Here is a 22,463-nt window from a genome sequence, read left to right on the forward strand (position 1 = left end):
CCCCAGTATTGGATACTATCAATAGCTGAAAGGACCTATCAACCATCTTCAAATAGAATAAAGATCAAAGTATGTGGCAAATACAATTTGTTGCATCTTAAATTTCTTCAACATATGAGGACTGCTCTTCGTGGAACTTGTTCCTAGAAGGAAGAATAATATCATGGATATATATAGATATTCTAATATATATCTTTATGATTACATAAAAGTAGATAAAAGTAGGTAAATTTCATAATACCTTCTAGAAAAGCTTCCTAGAAGCTTTATAGATGATGTTTTGATTTTATATATGTTTATAGTTGATTGGTAGGTTAGAAACTAAGTCAACAAATTAATCATGTATTGGTGGCTTGCAGAAGAAACTAATTATGTGATATACATATAAAAAACTTGCCTTACAAGTTATGCTACGTGTCTTGTAAAGTCAACACATTTTGGAGGTCCTATAGGACATTGCCACGTAGCTCCTAGTTAAGAGTATATATGGAGGCAAGAGTGAAGTCTTCTTCATTCTTGTCAATGCCTTTCTAGATCTTAGTCTTATTTTAAGACTTTCTAGTCTTCTTGTTTTTAGCAATAGCCATTCTAGTTCAACATTCTATCATCTTTTAGTGACTTTCTAATTCTTTTCAATGACACAAGAGTGTATTGAGGATTTTCTTACTTCAAGATTCATGTCCTTAACATATCCTATTATCAAAGGGAGAATTTTTAGACTAGATTTCTTCATGAATATAATGATTTTTTTTTTTTTTTTTTTTTTTTTTTTTTGCACTTTTTAGGTATATTAGAATGATCTACTCCCGTCCATCCTAAATCATACTAGTTTAATCTATGCCACTTATGGACAACTATTTCTCAAATTTCATAAATAAACACATCTATTCTACAAACTTGTATTTAAAAACTCAAATCTGGTTATTATTATACTTAATCAATAGATCCTTGTATGTATAGATTGTATACTTTTTATTATTATTTTCATATGCATGTTGCTTTCTCACAAAACTTGCATTCCTCCCCAAGTACTTTACCTATGACATCTTATTTCTTGTACCTCCCTCTCTTCTTTTTACTACATTTTATACCAAATTAACCAATCCACACTTTTAAAAATAAATCCAATCAATCATGCAAGTATTTAAAATCCAAGTTTCACTTTGTACTATGGTATAGATCAAGTTTTGCTTTGCATTGTGTACTTATTCATAATAGGTGCAAGTGCAGCAACCTCCTCAACAAATTACAAAATTACAATTATACTTTATCTTGGAAGAGAGAAATAAAAATAAAATAAAATAAAATAAAAAATAAAAAACTTACTTACAATAAATTCCACTTGCAAGCTTTGAGCTTTGAGAAGTCTGTCTATTATGAAGTGGGACAAAATAAAGTAGATTAAGGCCAAATATAATAAAAAGGCTTAGATTGTAGAGTACAACAAAACCTGTAATTGATAACACAACACAATTTGTAATGGAAAATTCTTAAAATATTTTTAGATAAATTAATTTGAAAAAATTATCTAAAATAATAATTATTTTAAATAAAAAATTATAAAAAATATAAAAAATATGATTATATTAGCCTTGCTAAAAGTAATTGTTTAAAAATAAGCATAAAAAACTATTATTAAAAGGTCATTTATTTCACATAATTTTTTGACATAATTATTTAAATTTAATCATTTTTAAATATTACAAAATACTTGTAGTACAACATAATTAAAACTTTAATAAAAATTTTGTGATTAATTATAAAAAAATACATTTTTATCGTCTTTATTTATTTTAAATACTAGGATAGCATTATGTTAAATAATAATGCCATTTTAGGTCTTCTGTTACTACAAGATTAAATTGTGATTAATTTAAGCTTTCATTTTTTTTGGCACTTGTTCGTTTCTTAAAAAAATTATTTTATGTTTTAATTTTTTTGTTAAAAAGATTTTCAATCCAAAAAATACCATGTGAAAAAATGATTTTAATTACAATTTTGCTAATTGAAAAATTTCAGAGATTTGTGAAGATTTTTATGTCTTTGTATCTTTGATTTTATTATTGAAATGTTAATTTATAATTAGCTCTAAAATGGATTGATTGTATGATATTTTTCATTTAATTTTCAATCAATTCATAAAAGACTTGGAAAAGAGTATAAACTGTTCTAAACAGAATAAAATAACAACAAAGATAAAATAAAAGATGTAGTTGTCTAAAGATATTTCTATACAATTTATCCAAGTGTTATTATCCATAAATAACTATTATTCATAAATATTCTTACAGTTAATATTAACTTGATTTTATTTTTCAATTAATGTTCTATTGTAATCTTTATATATTTTAGAAATTTGTCAACATGATGTAGTATGAATAAAGAACAAGTAATAGATCAGATATTTGGTTATAAATGAATTACAATAAATTCGTTTTTTCAAAAAATAGAAATAAATAAATAAATTATGAACATTATTTTCAGAATAGAACCACTTACTTGACTTGATTAAGTAGGCCACGATAGAGTGGGCCAGGGATGGATGACATTCAATGCCCTTGGTTGCACATTGAGGCACATAATTGTTACAATCAATATAAACCACATCACCATCAATTGAGTATTAGAATTGTATATTTTCAAAGAATGATACAACAATAAACATTACAAGTAAGCCAAACTGTGTCGATTCCACATAATTTTGTACATTAACTAGAATAAGAACTAGAATTTTACATGTATCAATAATTAAATAATAAAAAAGAACCCAAAGGATATTAACAGGTTAATCTCAATTCTCCCACCCCCTCTCACACCCCCCCCACCTTGCAGACTTGGAACAGCTAACCTACATCCTATAGACGGATGATCTCATCCATTCATCCCATGCCAGTCGTCGTCGAACAAAACGAACGAAAATCGTCCTCGAGTAACGATACGACCGTTCATTGACGATATCTAGTAAGTAAGTCGTGGGGTCTCGTGACCGTTAGGGCGCCAAGTTTGAACTTGGGAAGGAGGCTGGATCGCTGTCTCCGCACACTGTGTGTGTTCCAGGCCATCGCCGAAGCTCCTTTACAACCTCCTCCCCTGCTCTCCTCTTCGCCCTGTCTGTCTCCTCTGCCTCCTCCCGGTAGTCCTAGAACACGCCTCGGATGCTAACCACATCCAGCTGAGTGTCGTTTATTTTCTGGGTTTTGGTTTGATTTTGTGGGTGATGGTTATTTAGGAGGACGAATTTTCTTGTGGATTTTAGGAAGCGTAGGGTTAATGAGTTCATTGAGTCGTTGTATTAATGACGGCGTGGCGAAGGAGAGTCTGAGGTGAAGAGAGCAGGGAGACTTGCGTGGTCGATCTTTAGGATATGTGGAATGCGCTGCAGTGGGCTAGATAGATTGATGGAGCAGTGACCTGAAATTTTTTTCCCCTATTCAGGAGCTGTGTCTGTGGTGTAGTCGGGGACTGCGTGATTGTCGAGTTGCGGACGTTGTGGAGGTTTTTTTGAGATGGGTTCTGATGCTGATGTCAAGGTGAGACCCCGATCTTGACTCAGTGAGTGTGTATGCTAATGCGTGGACCCTTTGTGAGGGGATGTCTGACATTTGTCGCTGACCACTCTGATTGCTAGTATGTGCGCCAGGAAAGCCAAGGTGCGGGGGGTGACAGTATAGCGGAGAAACGATGGTCGCTAACGGATTTTGACATTGGGAAGCCGCTGGGCAGGGGCAAGTTTGGGAACGTCTACCTCGCGCGTGAGAAACAGGTGAATACGAGCTATCGCTATTGTGTATCTAAGAGACGATATACCCATGCGTTTTAATATGCGACCTGGGTTGAAGGAGGTGTTTGGATTGAGTGTCGAATTATGCATTCAGAATTGCCTGGTTCATGAGACAGCAATCCTCTACACATTCCTAGGACGCAGTGGTATCCCGTAACTGCGGGGAGCCGAACTTTTGGCGTGTCTCTACTTTAGGTTTTGTACATCGTACGTCTTACTAAATGGTGATCCATCACGGTTGAATTCTTGCCCATTATTTTCGTTTCATTTTGGGAACAGAGCAAGTATGTAGTGGCGTTGAAGGTTCTCTTCAAAAATCAGTTGCAGCAATCCCAGGTTGAGCATCAACTTCGTCGCGAGATTGAGATTCAATCGCACCTTCGCCATCCCAACATCCTTCGATTGTACGGATACTTCTATGATCAGGTATTCGCGTGTATTGAGCTGAGAAGAATTCGGTATTGAATGCAAATTACAGTTAGAATATGTCCTGAGATTGTCCGGAAGCGGACGCTGTCCGTGGTTTACCCCCTGCAACTGAGTTTGAATGGGACAGACCTGGATCAGATTTTTCTCGTGGGTTATAATTTCATCCGCATCGTCCGTTTGCGTTACCCGGGGGCGCCATTAATTCTCTCATGATTTTCGCTCTGTCGACAGGCACGTGTGTATCTGATTCTCGAGTATGCTGCCAAAGGTGAACTCTACAAGGAGCTTCAGAGGTGTAAGGTTTTTAGTGAGAAAAGAGCAGCAACGGTACAATACAATCCTTGCACCTTCTTTAGTCGATCTGGGAACTTACATTGAGAATTGATGTTGTCCAAACTCAATCCTACTGGCACGCACTCATATCCGACGTACACATCTCAAACTAATATCTCGAAGATGCGTAGCGGGTTTGATGGTGTGGAAGTAATTATTCAAGTCATTTCATACAAAAGATTGGCCTTTCGTCTCATTGCCATGCCTCTCATCGCTGTGCAGTACATCGCCTCACTTGCACGTGCCCTCATGTATTGCCACGAGAAGCACGTCATCCACCGAGATATCAAACCTGAGAATCTCCTAATTGGACTGAAGGTGATCAGATGCTCCACCCTAATATCACCACACCGCCGTTTGTGTACCTCCAGATCTGAAGCTGTGCCTACCGTTCTGGTTTCTAATACAGTTGTTGCAGGGTGAGCTGAAGATTGCAGACTTTGGATGGTCCGTGCACACCTGCAACAGACGAAGGACTCTCTGTGGAACCTTGGACTACCTCCCTCCTGAAATGGGTATGACCGCGCTTTCATCCAACCAAATTTTACTTATCTGTATTAAACGCTGTTCGTTTTCTGAATCGATAAAGCTTCCGTCCTGTTGAGCAGTTGAGGGCAAGGAACATGACGCGGGTGTGGATGTGTGGAGCCTGGGCATCCTTTGCTTCGAATTTTTGTACGGCACTCCACCTTTTGAAGCGAAGAAGCATTCAGATACGTATAAGCGGTATGTCCTGTTGCCACAACATGCCCTTATCCGCATCTCTGCATTTCCCCTCAGTTCTCGTGGTCCTACTCAAAATAGAATTAAACTGGGATTGATTGGGTTGAAATCTGTCGTATTCTTGTGCCCAGCGAGGAAATTCTCAGTGGTGTATTGTGGTTATTCTTTGCAGCATCGTCCGTGTTGATCTGAGGTTTCCATCCAAACCTGTCATCTCTTCATCGGCCCGAGACCTTATCTGTCAGGTTGATTGCTGTATTATTCCCTTTGAACTCTTCCTTTTGAGAACTTGATTAATTCCGAAATCTCTTTGTGTTGGTATATCTGATGAAGGTTGGTCGATTCTATGTGCAGCTCCTGGTGAAGGATTCGGCTCAACGATTGCCTCTCAGCAAAGTGCTTACGCACCCGTGGATTGTAAACAACGCCGACCCCAGCGGCGTGTACAATGGCCACAATTGACTCACATCCACGAACCGGGTTACAAGCTCTGTTACCCATTCTGTCCGTACAAGTGGGTGGAGATGATGGTGGGGGGCTTCGACTTGGAATATGGTTTTTGCCAAGGGGCCCACACGGGAAGAAGCCCAGCCACTATTGGAGTGAACTGTCATTAGTTGAAAGAATTCGTCTGTACCCACTGAGTAATCCAACGAAGTCAGCGTAAAGAGAATTAGCGTGGGATGAGACTTTCAATAACTTTCTGTTGCTAAGATTCTCCCGTGAAAACGTGCTCAATATGGCATATTTGAACAAGTCAGGAGTGAACCGTCCTGCATTAGTGTTGATAGTCATACTAATTCCAAGAGATAGGCGGTTGCTATCCGGTTGCAAATTATGGTATAATTGTTAAAGTCAGGATTGTTCCGTTCCGACCTTTTAGTCTTTCCTAGACCAAGAGCTGGTCAATTGCCCACCCACATGTATACCATGTAAATTAAACTCAAGATATGCAGATGATTTCCTCATGATCCGACTCTATGCATGCGTCATAAATCAAAATTGATAACTGCTTCACAATTTCTTAGTATTACGCTACACATGATATGATATAATGATATAATAAATATGTATAAATAAAAAATAAAATAATGCAGAATATGCATACGTTACTAACTCTTCATCAGTATATCTTGCAAAAGAATTAGTCAATTTAACGTGTAGAATTTTTTACATTAAAAAACACAGTAGTTTTTAGTAAAAACCAATATCGTAGAGGTTGGTCACTCTTGTTTAAAATGAGAATTTTGCTTTATTAAAAAAATTTCGATGTTGGTCAAAATGTTGAACATAATACATGTATTTCTCTTCTTCCAAAAGTATATTCTTCTGGCCTTTCAAGCTAAACACCAATTCCACCAGAGAAACCTTCATTTCTTTACATGCCTAGTTTGGAGTATAAAATCTGTACCCCAGGGTACTCATATAAAAAAATGCATAAGTCCATAAAAATAATCTCTAAACTTACACACGTTGATTCTTAAAAGAAATCATGCACCATCACCTATGCTTTAAGGACAAAACAAGCATAGAACGGACAAACATGTACCACGAGTAATTATAACGCCTTTGTTGTACGAAAACACAAACTGAAATGAATAAACCAAGCAAGACAGTTAAAACTTTTCCCGATTCTTCATGAATTAAACCACAGTATAAAAGATTTACAACCCAAAGGACTCGATTACTTACTCGCTAACATTAAACTGTTATAAACCCCTTTGTTTACGCATAACTGGACAATGTATTGATGTCACGCAAGTGATCTTTTGATGTCATTCAATCTCATTTACTCTCATTCTAGGGCTTACAGAGCGTGAAGCTTAATTGGTAGGTCCAATGAGCAGTAAAATCAGAAACATATCACAATCTAGCAAAAGCCAGAGTGTGAAGCCACAGGATGGGCGCAGGAAGACGACGACGACGGCGATGTCGAGCACGAGGTTGAATTTACCCGGAGCTGGCGCTGCAGGCGGAAGACTGCTGCGATGGGAAGGGGGGCTGTTTCCAGAGGGACCCACCTGCAATGGTGCTGCCACTGTGCAGCTCTCTCTCACTTTCACAGCAACGGGGGGTTGTGAGGTTCAGTCAAACAGATGTCTCTCAATGATATGCTACCATTGCTGTTGGAGTCTTTCTTATGTTCACGGTGGGGCGTGTGGGGTCCTTGCTCTCTTTCTCTCTCTGTCTCTCTCTGTCTCACTTGCTCTCGCATCTCTTGTATCTCGCATCTCTCGTATCTATCATCTCTCCCGCTTAGATCCCATGTGTGAGCTTCGCGAAGTGCCGAAACCGGCACAATTGAGTCCAGGGAGGAGCTTGGTAGACGCCGGCCGAGGAAAAGTGCAGACTCGAACAGAATGGTGAGCTAGCTCGCGAGGTGGGGGAGCAATTTGAGTTGCAGTGGTGTGGCGTTGCGATCCGTGGTAGCGCTGAGACGAGCCGAGGAAGAAGACCATCCTCACGGTGGGTGCCAGGGGAACGGAGCCTGGCTTTGCCTTGCTGGTTGTGTGTCTGTAGGACTTCGTCAACACTCGAAGTCTTTTGGCGTCAAAGTTGGGGGCGGGTCCCGATGTGTAGAATGATGGTATAATGACGTATTTTTTTAATCGCCGCGTGGCTTTGAAGTAATCTCTGCAGGATTTCTGAAAACCTGGGTTTTGTCCGTCGATGTTTCGGCTCGTCGGTAGTCTTGAGTTGTGGAGGTTGGGCGGAGCATAATTTTTTTTCATGTTTTTGAAGTCAGCAGTTTTTCTATAGAAACGAGTGTGTGTCGGACTCAAAGTCTTAGTTTCATGGACTCTAGCTTGTTTTTGCATCGCTTTGTTCGTGGATGCTTCATATATGTTTACGGGTTCCTTCACAAGCTAGATTTCTCGGCAGTCAGCGGTTTGCTGCTGAAGAGAAACTTTGAGGATACAGTAGCGTTGTTACCCGTGTTTCTGGGTTAGTACTGGTGTGCGAGACAGAAAAATTTAATTCTAGAGTGTAGTTGAAGACTCCAGGTTCATCACCATAGCTGCCAGAAACGTCAGAAACATTCGAAAGCTGTTTCTCTTGTTATAGTGATTGTGGGCAGCTTCTTCACTTGAATGGCTCATGCTGATGGCGACTCTGATTTTTATACACGTAGAGGCTCAAGCTGAATGGAGTGCATGAGTGCAATGACGGAGAAGCTGTGAAGCCAATAGGGTTGAGCTGCACAGTAAGGGAGGGCTTTTTGAAAATTACGTGGCCGCGGAATTTAAGAGGAAGGGTTGGGCAACAGAAAGAGAAGTGCATTGAAGACTTATGTCAGTACCCCAAACCCTTAACGAGCCTTGTGTACAATCAAGGATTCTTAGGTTCTTTAGGAACATGCTTGGTAAGACAAAAGTACATAAAATGGATGGAGAGCGCAAGAATTTTGTCAGATTCCGACCCCAGTTGGACTCACAAATCTCCATGGGCTCCGAGAGTGATACGCCGCTGCAGTCGGCATTCAGCATTGATTCTACTGCAGTGCGGCGGAGCTGGCAGTGGCAGAAGAGCTCTGTAAGCTTCTTCAAGCTGGGCAATACGCTACTGTTTAAGAGCTCTCCCCAGGACATGCCTGAGGAATCCAAGTGGTACTACGTTCTGGACCCTGCAAGCCCAGCTCTTCACCGGTGGAATACTTTTTTTCTTATTTCTTGCTTGGTGGCTGTCTTCATCGATCCCCTCTACTTCTACCTCCCGAAGGTGAATTATGACCGAAGCTGCATTACAATTTCGAGAGACTTGCAGATAGCAGTGACTGTGTTCCGAACCATCACGGATTTCTTTTATGTTGTACACATGGGGCTCCGGTTTTGGACGGGATTCATTCCGCCATCCACGAGGGTCTTTGGACGAGGGGAGCTTGTGACTGACCGCATGGCCATTGCGAAACGATACTGCAAGTATGATTTCTGGGTGGACTTTGTGGCCGTTTTGCCGATTCCTCAGGTAGATACTTCTAATCAGGTTTGGAATTTTTCGATTTCGCCATTTTCCTTTTTGGTGGCGCATCGCTTATTCGTATTCCTAGGGATAGTGATATGATAAGCTTATCCTAGGGTGGCTGTGGCAGGTTGTGATTTGGCTTTGGGTGCCAAGCAGAGGAGCGGCAAAAGTGAATATCAACACGAAGAATGCGTTGCGGTGGATCGTGGTCATTCAGTATGTGCCTCGCATGTTGCGAATCTTCCCCCTGCTGTCCAAAATCATCAGCTCTACTGGTGTTCTTCTGGAGACTGCGTGGGCTGGGGCCGCCTTTAACCTTATCCTGTACATACTTGCAAGTCATGTAAGAATCTTCCCCTCCATTAGATTTCCAAATGTAGAACGATAATTTAATTAGTTTGGTTCAATCGTGGCATGTCACACACATTTTAAATCCAATCAGGATGCCAAATCTTTGTAGGAGCACTTCACGAAGATAAATTCGATTCAACCTAATTATTCTTGATTTCAATGAATGTAGAATCATCTAAATTGTTCGTATTTGCGGTCTGTGTAGGTGTTGGGCGCTGTTTGGTACCTGTTTTCGGTGGAGCGGCAAGATACGTGCTGGACTAAAATGTGCAAAATTGGAAATGGGATTGACTGTGGGAAAAGCATGTTTGATTGTGGACGTTACATCGATCGTACCGTCGATCTTCCCTGGGGAGCGAATTTGACCAACTACTGCAACACGGTTGCAGACGGTGGACCCTTCAACTATGGGATTTATAAGAATGCAATTACCACAAAGATCGCTAGTCACACGATGTCTTTCTCTAAGACTTACTTCTACTCCCTGTGGGTTGGCTTGCTCTCTCTGAGGTACAGTCTTGTTCCTTCGGCTTTCCCCCTTCAGCTCGCGACACAAAAGCCAGTTTTTGAGGGCATTCACTGACAATAGAAAGTATTTCTCCGAGAGTCTCAATTCTCTGTTCTTTTTTGTTTTGTAGTTCCTTAACGCAAACTTTGGAAGTGAGCACTTTTGTCGGGGAAATCATCTTCACCATAGTGATCATCATCATCGGCTTGCTCTTGTTTGCTTTCTTGATAGGTAACATGCAGGTCTGTTCTCGAAGTCTCACCTCCTCTTTGCTCAGATTTTAAGTAAAATAAACAGTGGACTTGGTCATCCTGCTATATGTGTTGACAATTGGGATTGGGGATTTATCAGACATACCTGCAATCTCTCACACTGAGGCTGGAGGAGATGCGAGTGAAGCGGCGGGACACAGAGCAATGGATGCGTCACCGAAATCTGCCGCCGCATATAGTGGAGCGAGTACGGCGTTATGACCAGTACAAATGGGTGGCCACCCGGGGAGTGGACGAGGAAACGCTTGTGCAAAGCCTCCCTTCCGACCTTCGTCGAGATATCAAACGACATCTATGTTTGAATCTTTTCAGCGAAGTAAGTGTTCAGCGTCCACTTTCTTAATAATCCCGATGCATCCTTCCAGAAATGGACAACTTATTTATTGACTATCGTTTTAGTTTAATTCTGTTTCCCGGATATCACACTTGGTTTGTTATTAATCTTAAGGTTCTGTATCTGTGTGTTGCAGGTGCCGTTCTGTGACCAGATGGACGAGAGTTTGCTGGACGCTCTGTGCGAGCGTCTACGCCCTGCGCTTTGCATTGAGGGCGCTAACATCCTTCGAGAGGGCGATCCTGTGAACGAAATGTTTTTCATCATTCGGGGTGAAGTTGAATCAGTGACGACCAACGGTGGACGAACCGGATTCTTCAACAGAGCAATTCTTCGCAGCGGAGCCTACTGCGGAGAGGAGCTTCTCACCTGGGCCTTGGATCCCAAACCCCAAAACCATCTCCCAATCTCCACCCGCACAGTGAAAGCCGTGAAGGAGGTCGAAGCATTCTCTCTCTCCGCAGACGACCTGAAGTTCGTCGCCAGCCAGTTCCGGCGCCTCCACAGTAAGCAACTGCAACACACTTTCAGGTACTACTCCAACCATTGGCGCACCTGGGGAGCCTGCTTTATTCAATCCGCGTGGCGGAGGTACCAACGCCGCCGCTTGGCCGAGCTCCATCGCAAAGAGGAGGACCAATACATGGCTCTACAAAGAGAACCCATGGACAAGCTCAGCCTAGGGGCCACCATCTTGGCCGGGAGGTTCGCAAAGAACGCTATGCGCAGCGTCCATCGGCTCCGCAACATGCGTGCCATTGAGCTTGCCCGAATTTCCAACATACCCAAACCCTCTGAACCCGACTTCTCGCAAGACACATGATCACCGACCCACGATTCTTTTACACAGGCCGTGCTCGATGTCGTGCGAGTGGCATGAGGGCTTACGCCGAGATGAGCTTCTTCTGCTTCTGCATGTCATCCCTTTCTTATGCCATCCCGTCGCTCCATCGCGCATCTGCGTGGTCTCCCGTGCTCTCATCACGGTGTATGTTTGCCCATGGAATTGCATGGGCTCTGAGACACGCAGCGGCACTTGTATGAACAGCAGCGCGAGGCAGCGACGATACGCTCTCCGCGTACAGACTAGAAAAAAACCTAGAAGATTTGTACAGCGAAGGTACGCACGTGACCAATTTCGTAACCTAGTTTAATAGCAGCTGCAGCAACAGCAGCATTTCAACTGACGATTCGCGACCATCGCAACTCCGCTGGTTAGATGAATGTAAAAGGAAACCATAAAGTAGCGCTGTCATATTTGGATTTCGATCCTTGCTGATCGCCTTTTCCAACTGATTCTTCCCACGTAATGATGCATGTCTGCCGCCGCATGAGTCTCGTTCTTGCCTATTCCTTACGTTGGTTGATGAATTGCCCGAATCGAAGCGATGTCGGTGCCTCAGGGAGATTTGTGTCGGTACACGTCGATCCGAAAGCAACGAAACAAATATCTTGGACCGACGTATACCGACACTAATATCCTGGAAGCACAGACACCGATAAATGCTTGGAGATGCTCGTTGCCGTAGATTTTGGTTGTGCTAGGTAATTAATTTAATCTCGATAGTTAAACTTTTCTACTGTACATAAAACGAAATAAGTTAAAAAAAAATCAATTTTATTAAGGTATTTTATGAAACAATTTAGCTGTTTACATTGCTACATTTTTGCACAAAATAGTTGAATTTTTTCTTACACATAATGTATGCTTTGTTTTTAAATACTTTAAAGTGTAGTTAATGTTTTTAAATACTTTGGATTGTAGTTATTGTTGTTAAATTTTCTTGATGAATAAATTAAATGTGAGAAAACTATATGCATTAAAGTTCAATATCAATAAAAAGTTTACAGTAAATAATTCTAGATTTATATAGAATAACTTTAGTTAAAAACTACTAAAAATATGTTTTATTTATAAATGATATAAGATATATTTGAAAATAAATAAATAAATAATTTAAGATTAATAACACAATTTTTAAAAGTGACATTTTACTTGTTCAATGTTAAATCATTTATTACTTTTGTTAAAAGTAGAAACGCATCAAACCAAGGAATTAAGAAGTAGAAAAAAAAATAAAAATAAAAAATAAAAACAAGATGTTACATTAGAAACAAGATCATATAAGATTAAGAAAAAATATATACTTCAATTGCTTAAGATTTTGTGTTTGAAAAACCAAAGAATTTCTTGAATTTCTTCTATTTACATACAATAGCAACAAGGTCTTATTAAAGCTTTTAGAAGAGATTTTAAGAACTAAGAAAACTTTTAGAAGACTTTAGATATTTCTAAAAGCTGTATAAATAGTCATAGAAAGTTCTAGAAGTTTTTATAATATCATAGAAGGTTTTTAGAAACTTTTAAAAACTACAAACATTCTAAAATTCTCATAGAATATTCCAAAAGGTTCTAAATGCTTGTAATAATTTGTAAAAAGTGATGTAAATGTATATGATATTTTAAACACTTCTATAAGTTTCTAAATGTATTTGAGGTTTAAGGTCTTGAGATTCTATAAGAATCTTTCAATTTGATAAGATAACATTTAAGATAACAATTTGATATCTTACTAAGATAATATTTGGCTCAAAAAAATAAGAGACCATTGATATGCTTTAAGTGGTCTTTTTATTTTAATGGCAAAAGAAAAAAAGAAAAAAAGAAAAAAAGAAACATTACTATAGTTAATTAAATAGAAAAAACTACATAGCCTTTAAGATATTTCAGCACATCTAATAATAAAATAATGAATTAATAGATCAAATCTTATCTTAGTAAACTTAATGATTTTTTATTTATTACAAAATTAAAGTTATTTATCTATTGTATGGATTTGGACAAGAAAATAGAAGAGAGATGCCAAAACATTAAATGGTGCCAAATTTTAATTTATTTACTATAAATATTATATTTATTATTGTATCAAATTATTATTATTTTTAATGTTTTTAGATTTTCAAACCTTTTTGATAATTTGCAAAAAAATTATAATAATAGAAATATTAAATTAAAAATCTATACTGACATTATAAATAAGTAATAATGTATTAGCAATAATACAGATGTGCAAGATGAATTTATTTTTGAAAAAATAAAAAATAAAATATAAATATAAATATATATATATATAAAATAATAAAATACAAACCCAGTTTTTAAGCTCAAAACATATTTTAAATAAGACTATATTTTTGAAATAAGGAAATTTACATCAATAAAACTTATTAATAATTTAGATATCTAAAAGCTACATTCAACAAAAGACAATGAACATTCAACAAATATATCTTATAAAGCTAAGAAATTTATGCAAGACCATTAAAAACAACACATATAGCTGATTTAGGTTCATGATAAACTATAATAAGATAATTTTCTATGAAATAAGAATGTATGGAATTGATAGTTGTTATTTAAGCATCTTAAAGGTAGTATAGTAAATTTATGAACATAAAGCACCTTTAAAACTTAACCTACAAAGATTTCGTGTATAAAAATACTTAGAAGTATCAAACTTTGTATGAATAAAAAAATATATAACTTTAACAAAAATTAGAGATATTGGAAAAATAAATAAGGAAATAATCATAGTTCCAAATTTCTAAAACTTTTTAGGTTTTAAAGCACTTAGATACAAAAAAAACTATCTTTTTGATTGCAAGAAAACAAAAGCCACTTAAATATAAGATATTGCCTAACTTGTTAAAATAATTTAAAAAAAGAAGAAGCTTTGCTTTTAAGATCTAAATATCAAAACATATTTTGTAGCCTAGAAGTATTTTTTACATGCTAGATATTTATATATCTAGTTTTTTTAAAAAACTACTTGTGACTCCAAGTATTTTTTTGTATTATTATTATTATATCTAAAAATTATTTATATCATGAGTTTAGTGGAATAAAAAAATAATACAAATAATTATTTTCATATATTCAAATTTTTCTATAAATTTCTTTAAAAAGTGGTAAGAAGTAGTATTGTTTATTTACATACGTCTTTGCTTTTAAAGCAATGGTTTGAATACCTACTATATTTTTAAGATGCTTGGAGCCAAAACCATCAATAACAACTATTATAATAAAAAAATAAATTAAAAATGATTTATTTTATTTTATTTCTTTATGCAAAAGATTGTATAAGAAAAAAATACTTTTAATTTTTTAATTTCCAATAAATTTTCTATGCATGAAAAGAAAAATAAATAAAAAATAAATTTTTAGAAGAAAAACTAATTTTTAAAGCTAATATATTCACCATTAAACTTATTATTTTTTCATTAGAAAATTAAAAGACTTCTTGCCATCATCTAATGGTAATTTTTATCTAATCTTATATTTGATACAAGCTATTATTCTTTCTATTGCCTATTTTTATTCTAATTATTGTCATTTAAGAAAACTAAATAATGTAGAATCTTAGTTTTGGCTTCATTGTAGTATTAATAGATTGAATTAAAAATATATATCGAATTTATTATCTTTTTGTAAAATAAAACTTTCAAGTTCAAATATGAATACCATTATGTTTATATTTCATGTTTTTTGATTGTACAAGTTGATTATGTCTTATATATATATATATATATATATATATATACATACATATATACATATCAATACATATGGATTTTTCAGATTTAAATATTAATTTATTCCAATAGATGCTAAAGTTGAATAATTGTATACAATTTTTTTATTTTTTTTTATAGATTTTATATAAACATCAATATAAAATTTGAAGATCATACAATTATACTTCGATAATTGACCAGAAATGATTTATCATATGCACATAACTTGATAATTTTCTAAATTTTATCTTAAAGACTAATAGAAGATATAAATTTCTTATAAAAAATAAAAAATTCAAGAATTAGAATAAGATTAGAATATAGATCTATAGAAAAATAATTAGAGAACTTAGAATCTTTGTATTTTATTATATATATATATATATATATATATATATATATAGATATATGTAATTTTTTTAGAAAATTAATATTTTAAAATTCAAGAAAAATTCTTGACTACTTATAATTTCTTTACAAGCATTATTTATTTATTAGCAAAGAGGTTATTGGATCTATTGAAGAGGAGCCTAACATTTCTAAGATGTATCATTAGACATTGTTAATTAAAACACAAAAAACTTGGATATTATCTAAGAATTTAAAATTACATATATCATTACTATTACATAATATTTTATATAACTAATAGAATCTAAGGCTAATTTATATAATATTTATTTTTTATTTTTTGTATTTTTTGAAATGACAATAGAAGTAAATTATCTAAATAAGTTTAATTATAATATTAAAAAATGACATCTTATTATATCAACGTATTGAAATAATATTCTATTTTGAACAAAATATATAAATTTTAAAAATATAATATTTTATCTATATTATTAAGAAAAAAAATTAAAAAATAACTAAAATTACTATATTTGATTTTATAAATATCAAAAAAAAAAATTACCAATTTATATTTATCAATATGTCTTAGAAATACATTGTCTTTAGATGTTGATGTGATTTGGTTAAATCTTTATAATATGGTCTACGAAAATATAAAAAAAATAAAAAGAATATAAATTATCAAAACAAAATAAAGAAAGTGTAAAAAATTCTTTATTAATCCATAGTTGGTTGCATTAATATTTTTTCAAATCTAATTTTGAAAGGCTTTTATAAGCATCTAACTATTTGGTTCTTACAATCAATTCAATGTCATATTATAAGACCTACAAAAAATTGAGCTAATTAGATATATTATTTAAAGTATACATATGTGGTTTAATTTAGAATATATTTGAAAGGAGAATAAATTCTTATTTAATCAAAATAAATTTTAATATAATAATATTTAATATTTTTGAATATACTAATTTTCTAAATATATATTATGGATAAAATAAAAAAATAATTTTATTTTTATTCATCATAATTTTTAATCTAATGTGTATTAAATCTTAAGTGGCATCAAATTTATAAAAAGAATATGGTACATATTGTGAATATTGCTTAAATCAATATTTAATACTAATTTTTTATGTAGCAATAGCAAATAGTTTATTCAAATTATATTATCTTTTTGCAAAATAAAATATTCAATGTTGATTTAATCTCAAGTACTACAAGAATGTTTTTAAAACTATTTTATAAATATTATGCAGCAATAATTATAGTTTTATCACACCACTTGTAGTCATCTAATAATAATCAAGTATATATATATATATATATATATATATATATTGGTATCCAAATATCAATGAAAATTAACATAAAATTTGTATACCATAAATTAAGGTTTTAACAAATTCAATTGATATAAGAAGATTATAAAAAAAATCTTAAAAATAATAAGTCTTTTATTTTTTAATTTTCATTTATTATTGAATTATAATGTTTTTAGATTTTCAACAATAAAAATTTGTATTTATAAAAATCTCTATTCTAAAGCATTTTTTCTATTTACAACTTATTATTAACAATGTTATTTTTGATAGATTTATATTATATTGTAATTGGATCAAATAAGAATATTGTATTGAATTTAATTTTTTTTTTTTCATAAATCTTAGAAAAAATATTCCTTCATTATATATATATATATATATATATATATATATATATATATATATATATAAATTAGTAAAAAGTATTTAAAAAATTATCTACAATAAAATTTATAAAAGCAATAGATTATCGAGTGTTATGAATATGTGTGGAAATTTAAAACTATTTAAAATCTTCAATTAGTATGTGGATATAGTTGAGGACTAGAAGGTATTATAGAATGTCAACTATCTCAAGGTAATGTTTGGATTTAAATTTTTTAGGACTCACTAACTATAGATTCAAATATGAGTAGCCATATCTTAACCACAACAATATCATAAGCAATAAAATCCATATAGTCGACATATACAATATGCATATTATTAAGATCTGATGCAACATCAAGGAATATACACACATTTGCAGCATGCTTTTCTTGGTATTTTTTTGCAAGTAAGTCAACAATATTTTCGACGTTATAGTAGACATTTGTTTATTGGAGGAAAATAAAAAGACAATTAATTGGAACATAATCATCAACGATGCCTTCATATTAGAATTGAAGTACTTTCAAAAAGACTAACATTCTTGCACTACCATCCATCATTTTTTCATAGTATACATAATCAAGTATTAATATTATGTTGCCAAGTTTGGATATATACTATGTTTGGAAAAAGAGCAAAGAGAACATAAAGGATAAGCATCTACAAGAACAACACAACAAGAAACTTGAATAAAAGAAATCTTGTGCTAATGTTGATATTCAAACCATCACAATTGATTTACAATACTACAATCTAAGAGAACTAATTTAGAAAGTAGTAGTCTACAAAATCCAATTATAACATGAAATTTCAAGCTACACAATATATGAATTTGTGGCATTGGTAAACAAAGAAACTATGAAGTCTTATTGCTACAAAGACTCCATTGTTGGGATGAGAGCATTCTCATTAGGAAAACATAGAATTTATGGCTGCAATTAGATATGGTCAAATAATATCTTTCATTTAAATGAACTCTACCACCTCATACTCATGACAATACGTGAGAGTTGTCACCTCTTTTTCATTCAATTAATTGCCATAGCTGCATACTTTATTTGATTTGAGCATATGATGGTTTTTTGAGGAGTTACTTAGTCCATACATATATACAACAAATCTAACTTCCTAAAATTCTTTATAACATATATTATGAATAAACAAAGCCACTATTTATATTAATACAAGACAATTGACTCCTCCTTATCTAAATAGGAACTACAATTTCATACTAACTCTTCTTAGAGTAACCAAAAGGTTTTTGAAAAGCTTATAAAGAAAAAAAATAAGTCCTCAATATATCAATTCAAAATTAAAAACACACTCTAAGAAATCTTCCATAGAAGAAATTGTAGTAAAATCTTGGAGGAAAATCCTAAAGAGCAAATAGCTCTTTCTTTATTCAAAAATCATTACATCTTTATATCAATTCTTCTTGGGGCAAGTAAGAATTTTTTAAAAAGTCAAAAAAGAGAAGAATATTTTTTAAAAACTTCAAAAAAAAAATACTAAACATGCAATTCTTAAATTCTTTTTTGGTCTTTTGTATAGTGTATCTATAACAATAGAAAAAGATCAAGATATATCTATCTTAGCTTAGACCATTCCAATGATAATAAGAAAATATGTAGTATTTAGTGTATTATTAGTTATTCGAGCGATCCTTCATCTTGAGAACCAAATGAAGGTGCAAATTCACCTTACATATTTCCTATATATATAATCAACTATAAGAACTAATTGTAGATCCTTGATAGTGCTTTAAATTACAAACTTGATTTACTCAATGCATATAGCTATCAATCAATGTGAGTGGTATGGCATAAGATACAACTTATAGATATAGCTACTAAGCATGTGCTTAACAACAACAATATACACAATAGAGACTTGGATAGCAAGATCAAGGATATAAAGGAGACACAATATATAATTTTAAAGCATTTTACTAAATATCTATACTTTAAGGAATGATATTCCACTCACACAAACATAGTGGATTACCTAGTCTGTCCAAAATTCAAATAGAATCTGATTTTTGATATTTATTAGCATTTGTCAAAAATCCAACAGAAGCACTATTGTATGCATCATGAATTTGCTACAATAATACAAAAATTGTACTATAGGTAAAAACCATCCTATAGTGAGTATTCTCAATTACATAATTTAAATACAAAAAATTTCATGAATTGCAAACATCTTAAAGATAGGATGTGAAATACCATGAGAGATGAAATGTTATCCATCCAAAGTAACTACACTTGATTACATTAATAATACCTATGTGAGAGGCTTGTACTCACTTAGGAATGATACTTATCAAAGTACTCTATTGATATGGCATAAAAAAAGAAATAAAGAAGGAAATAAGGTGTCATTTAAGGCTAAAAAAATTAATGGAGGTATAATAACATTGGAACATAATTTAGGATTGAAAAAAGTACTTAGTAAATAGTCAAGAAGTAGCATAATATTTAGCAAATTCTATGAGTAGGACCACAATTCAAGCTAGTATTGGATCAAAGGTTGTATTATTTTGATTGAGCGATAAACTAGCCTTTGCATTTTTTTATCATTGTGTATTGAATTTGAACTCATATGATTGTGTCTCATACTTGCTATTAATTTTAATAGTCCAAGTAATATATAGCAACTATACTAGAAAGCATTAAGTGACAAAATCTTAAGCAAATTTGATAGAGGATGAACACAAGATCTAGAAGTAAAATATATATATATATATATATATATATATATATATAAAAATCAAAGAAGGAGTGGATATAGGAAGATCTTCTCCTAGTTGACTTGAGCTTGGCAAGTAGAACCTAATAAAGATTGCTATTAATCTTGAAGCGACCAAAGCTTTATAGAATTGGTTACAACAATATTTCTTGGAATTAGAAGATTGCATGAAAACAAATTTATAAGAGATGTGACAATATTACAAAGAACTTGCATAAGTAGTTCAAAGTTCATGACTTAAGTCTCAAGAATTCCAAATACATTAATTGATTGTAAAAATAGAAAAAAACCATCGCCAAATTCCATGAAAAAATTCACGTGCCACATTTAATTCAACTGAAGCAATAGTAGTCAACTTAAGACAACCTAGCCTGAAGTATTTTATTTACAATTACACGAGTGACTTTAATAAATACATCAAAATATACTTTTTTTATGATTGTAATTTTTTTTATTTAATTATTCAAACTAAAATTTAAGATAATGATGTATTTGAAATATGAAGCACATCTCAAACCATTATTATAAGTAGTTGTGGACTTAAACACCACTAATCATAATACTATAGTTATCAAGCTTTGCATCGAGAAATATCAACAAACTACTGTATTCATGGATGAAGGATTCGGCACTAACTTTATGGTAAATCATATTTGCAAGTTCTTTAGACTTCTCTATCTCAAAGAAACTTTATTTGTATTCCACATGTAATTATGAGAAATTGACATCATTATTCAAGAAAATAGACAATCTTATATTTTTGACAACATTTAAAATAGATGGGTTGAGAACTTGACATCATTGCAAAAGGAATTAAGAAATCTTACATATTTGACAAAATTTGACAAAGAACTTATTATCATTATCAAAGAAATTAGGCAATCTTACATCTTTGAAAACATTTGCTATAAGTAGATACAAGAACTTGACATTATTGCCAAAAGAGTTGGGCAATCTCACATCTTTGATTTTTTTGTAGAAATAATATTATCATTAATATAAGGCTATTTTAAGATATTAATTTAAAAAACTTATATCCAAAAAATTAATTAATCTTTTTTAAATATCATATTTTTGTAATTAATTATTAAAAAATCATAGTATTTTTTATGCTTCTTCTATCCACTAAATATTATTTATAAGTTTCTAATAAAAAAAAATTATAAAAAAAAGATCCTTTGAAGGTTTTTTCTTAAAAACACACAAGAAAAATTATAAAAAAGAAAAAAGAAAAAAGAAAATATAAAATATCAGAGTAACAAACAAAATTGCCTTATATTCAAGATTCAATATAACTTTGTTTTAAATAATATATTCTCTTTAGAAATATAGTGATTTAAAAGATATTCTAATTTATTTATAAATAATTAAATAAATAAAATTTATGTATTTAATTAATTGATTAATAATTTTTGGATAAACAACCAATTAAGATGCATAGGGAGGATTTATACCACTTTCAAATCAAAAGAAAAGATAGTCATTATTTTTATAATAGATCTTGTGAAAAAAAATATAATTTAGTAATAAAAAAATATTATTATCGATTACAGAATAATTTAACAAAATATTAGATTTTTATGCATACTACAAGAATATGTTTTGTAGAGAGAAAATTAAAATGTCTCTAATATTCTATAATAAATTCATCAACTTCTAAAGGATATAAAATAAAATTAAGTAGAAATTTTTTTAATAAAATATTTTTATTTTTTTTTAAAATATTAGGAAAAAGTTCAAATGCTCTATAGATAATTACCTAGAAAATAATGGTCTAATAAAATACATCAATCATATTTTAGGGTAATATCTTTATTGCAACATAAGCTATTAATACAATAATTTGATAGGTTATTCTGTTATTAATTATTTACGCTTACAGTAACAACATAAATTTATTAACCAAGAAATTCCTATAAATTTTAAGGCGTAACTGTTACTTTCGATTAAAGGATTTTTACAGTATTGTTATTAGAAGTTTAAGGCTATTTTTTAAAAATATTTATTTAAGTGTCATCCAAAAAAAACATATATTTTAGTTATATAAAGTCCTAAATCAGTATAAAACCTTTATTAAAAACACCAACCAAAGTATTAAATGAAATAATATATATATTTAATTATATATAATCTCTAAATTTTTTTAATAAAGTTCTGAATTCAGCTCTTATGGAATGCACATATTTTATCTAATACATTAAAAAAATTCTCTCAAAAACCTTTTATAATTAGTGTAGTCTAAGATCCATTACTTTACTACCAACTCATACTCTAATTTATTACAAATATTTTTTAAATTAAATATTTGGATTCATATATTTCATAAATATTACATACATTTTATAAATATGAAAATATATTTAAAATCATCTCATACAATAGCTTAAGGCAACATAGA

The 22,463-nt window shown here is 32.5% G+C and overlaps 2 protein-coding genes across 9 annotated transcripts; both read left to right on the plus strand.

The window, feature by feature from the left end:
- The first annotated feature begins 2,997 nt into the window (after nt 1–2,997).
- On the plus strand, nt 2,998–6,234 carry LOC112294444 (serine/threonine-protein kinase Aurora-2). Of its 8 annotated transcripts, none has more exons than XM_024544873.3 (10): nt 2,998–3,133; nt 3,436–3,530; nt 3,629–3,763; nt 4,061–4,207; nt 4,442–4,537; nt 4,766–4,861; nt 4,962–5,058; nt 5,152–5,269; nt 5,439–5,511; nt 5,621–6,234. In XM_024544873.3, the coding sequence occupies exons 2-10, from the start codon at nt 3,507–3,509 to the stop codon at nt 5,726–5,728; spliced, it is 894 nt and encodes a 297-aa protein (XP_024400641.1). In that variant the 5' UTR covers nt 2,998–3,133; nt 3,436–3,506; the 3' UTR covers nt 5,729–6,234. The 8 variants fall into 8 exon arrangements, with proteins under 8 accessions (XP_024400641.1, XP_024400667.1, XP_024400649.1 ...); XM_024544899.3 differs by having other exon boundaries at nt 3,641–3,763; XM_024544881.3 differs by having other exon boundaries at nt 3,012–3,109.
- A 1,356-nt stretch (nt 6,235–7,590) lies between these two features.
- On the plus strand, nt 7,591–11,990 carry LOC112278892 (protein CNGC15b). The gene is made up of 7 exons (XM_024512764.3): nt 7,591–7,732; nt 8,400–9,232; nt 9,357–9,572; nt 9,786–10,090; nt 10,219–10,330; nt 10,440–10,676; nt 10,831–11,990. The coding sequence occupies exons 2-7, from the start codon at nt 8,558–8,560 to the stop codon at nt 11,515–11,517; spliced, it is 2,232 nt and encodes a 743-aa protein (XP_024368532.1). The 5' UTR covers nt 7,591–7,732; nt 8,400–8,557; the 3' UTR covers nt 11,518–11,990.
- The last annotated feature ends 10,473 nt before the right edge of the window (nt 11,991–22,463 follow it).

Source organism: Physcomitrium patens, chromosome 2 (assembly GCF_059467195.1).
Source record: "Physcomitrium patens ecotype Gransden chromosome 2, ASM5946719v1, whole genome shotgun sequence".
Lineage (NCBI taxonomy): Eukaryota > Viridiplantae > Streptophyta > Bryopsida > Funariales > Funariaceae > Physcomitrium > Physcomitrium patens.

What these genes read in the sequence shown, in the direction of transcription:
- LOC112278892 (XM_024512764.3), top strand. Translation starts at nt 8,558, where the DNA reads ATGTCAGTACCCCAAACCCTTAACGAGCCTTGTGTACAATCAAGGATT. An exon ending in CCGTTTTGCCGATTCCTCAG is followed by an intron (nt 9,233 to 9,356) that starts GTAGATACTTCT and finishes TGGCTGTGGCAG; the next exon opens with GTTGTGATTTGGCTTTGGGT. An exon ending in GTTGGCTTGCTCTCTCTGAG is followed by an intron (nt 10,091 to 10,218) that starts GTACAGTCTTGT and finishes TTTGTTTTGTAG; the next exon opens with TTCCTTAACGCAAACTTTGG.
- LOC112294444 (XM_024544873.3), top strand. Translation starts at nt 3,507, where the DNA reads ATGGGTTCTGATGCTGATGTCAAG. An exon ending in ATCTCCTAATTGGACTGAAG is followed by an intron (nt 4,862 to 4,961) that starts GTGATCAGATGC and finishes CAGTTGTTGCAG; the next exon opens with GGTGAGCTGAAGATTGCAGA. An exon ending in CATTCAGATACGTATAAGCG is followed by an intron (nt 5,270 to 5,438) that starts GTATGTCCTGTT and finishes TATTCTTTGCAG; the next exon opens with CATCGTCCGTGTTGATCTGA.